Genomic DNA, 1,335 nt, shown 5'->3' with positions numbered 1-1,335 from the left:
GCTGCCCCCCCCAGGAGGATGGCCATGCCACAATCTCTTCGTTCTCCTCCATTCACTTCTTGGGATTTGGGGCATGTGTGCACTCATTTCTGGCATGAGTTTTAAGCCACCCAGTCCGTGACTCGAACCTGGTGGGAGTCCAGCAACATAACCATTCTGCCACCTGCTGGTCACTAAATAATTCTTTTTAAAAAAGTTCCTGAAAGACTTAGTGCAGTAACTGGTACATACCATTTTGTATTATTATTATTATTACTGGCTCAACACTAAGACATCTTTGAATATGAAATGAATCCTTATTTTATTCTATTATTTTTAAAAGAACGTTTATTTTCTTTCTTTCTCTCTCTCTTTCTTCTTTCCCTCCTTCCTTTCTTCCATGACGGAGACATCCCTGTCTCAGAGGAAGTACACGTCCAGCAGGGCCTGGACACTGCACTCCAACCCAATAACACATTTAACAACAACAATAATAATAAATGAAACTAAATAAATAATTCTTTTAAAAAGTCAGTTCCTAAAGACTAACTTCTGACCTTCAGACATCCTCCAAAGCCTTGGCCTATACCTGGCTCTCTGGGAGGTCTGCAGACTTGAACCGCCCCCTTCCCGAGGGCAGCTTTACAGAGGTCTGGCCACTACAGCCCGTGAATGCTTACTTTATGTAGCACGAGAAGAGGAGGGAACGCCCTGCTAACTGAACTGTGACGCTTCAAGTGTAATCCTCGTGGATTTTTTTTAAAAAAAGAGAGTGATTTTATTTATTTTATCATTATTATTATTAATTTGACCAGAGAGAGAGAGGAGAGTGAGAAAGCAGGCTGAACCTGGATCTGGTCAGCCATGTGGGAATCTAGCGCCTTATCCTCCATGCCACCTGCCAGCCCCAATGTCGCGGATTTAAGAGAAGCAGAGAATGTGCGAACGGAGGCTGCGGCAGGAGGTTCCGAGCTGGAGGCCAGCCTGGGCAACCTACCCAGACCTTGTCTCTGGAAACACCAGAAGCGCGTTAAATTAGCTTACGTAACGGTTTGCCACGACTGTTTTCCCAAACGAGAATAATCCGGAGTGTCCAGGGGGAATTGTTTACAAAAGATGTTCTGGTGTGGCCGAGGGGGAACCCGGGGTCTCCTTGCGGAAGGCCGGCTCACGTCCCTCCTCTGCTCTCCGCCTCCCTGCAGGACGCGCCCAAGCCCACCCCGGCAGCTCGCCGCGCTGCTGATCCTGGGCCTCATGACCTGGGCCTACGCCGCCGGCGTGCCGCTGGCCTCCGATCGCTACGGCCTCCTGGCCTTCGGCCTCTACGGCGCCTTCCTGTCGGCGCACCTGGTGGCG

The 1,335-nt window shown here is 49.6% G+C and overlaps 1 protein-coding gene across 1 annotated transcript in view; it reads left to right on the top strand.

Annotated features, from left to right (window-relative positions):
• The window catches only part of LOC102483298 (hyaluronan synthase 1), a 24,380-nt gene that overhangs the window by 5,779 nt on the left and 17,266 nt on the right, over positions 1-1,335 (top strand). The window contains exon 2 of the mRNA XM_006157751.1: positions 1,182-1,329. Coding sequence (XP_006157813.1) covers positions 1,182-1,329 — 148 coding nt within the window. The remainder of the gene's footprint in view (positions 1-1,181; positions 1,330-1,335) is intronic.

The sequence above is a fragment of the Tupaia chinensis genome, unplaced genomic scaffold (assembly GCF_000334495.1).
Source record: "Tupaia chinensis unplaced genomic scaffold, TupChi_1.0 Scaffold000559_1, whole genome shotgun sequence".
Taxonomy (NCBI): domain Eukaryota; kingdom Metazoa; phylum Chordata; class Mammalia; order Scandentia; family Tupaiidae; genus Tupaia; species Tupaia belangeri.
This window is presented reverse-complemented; position numbering and strand designations above follow the sequence as displayed.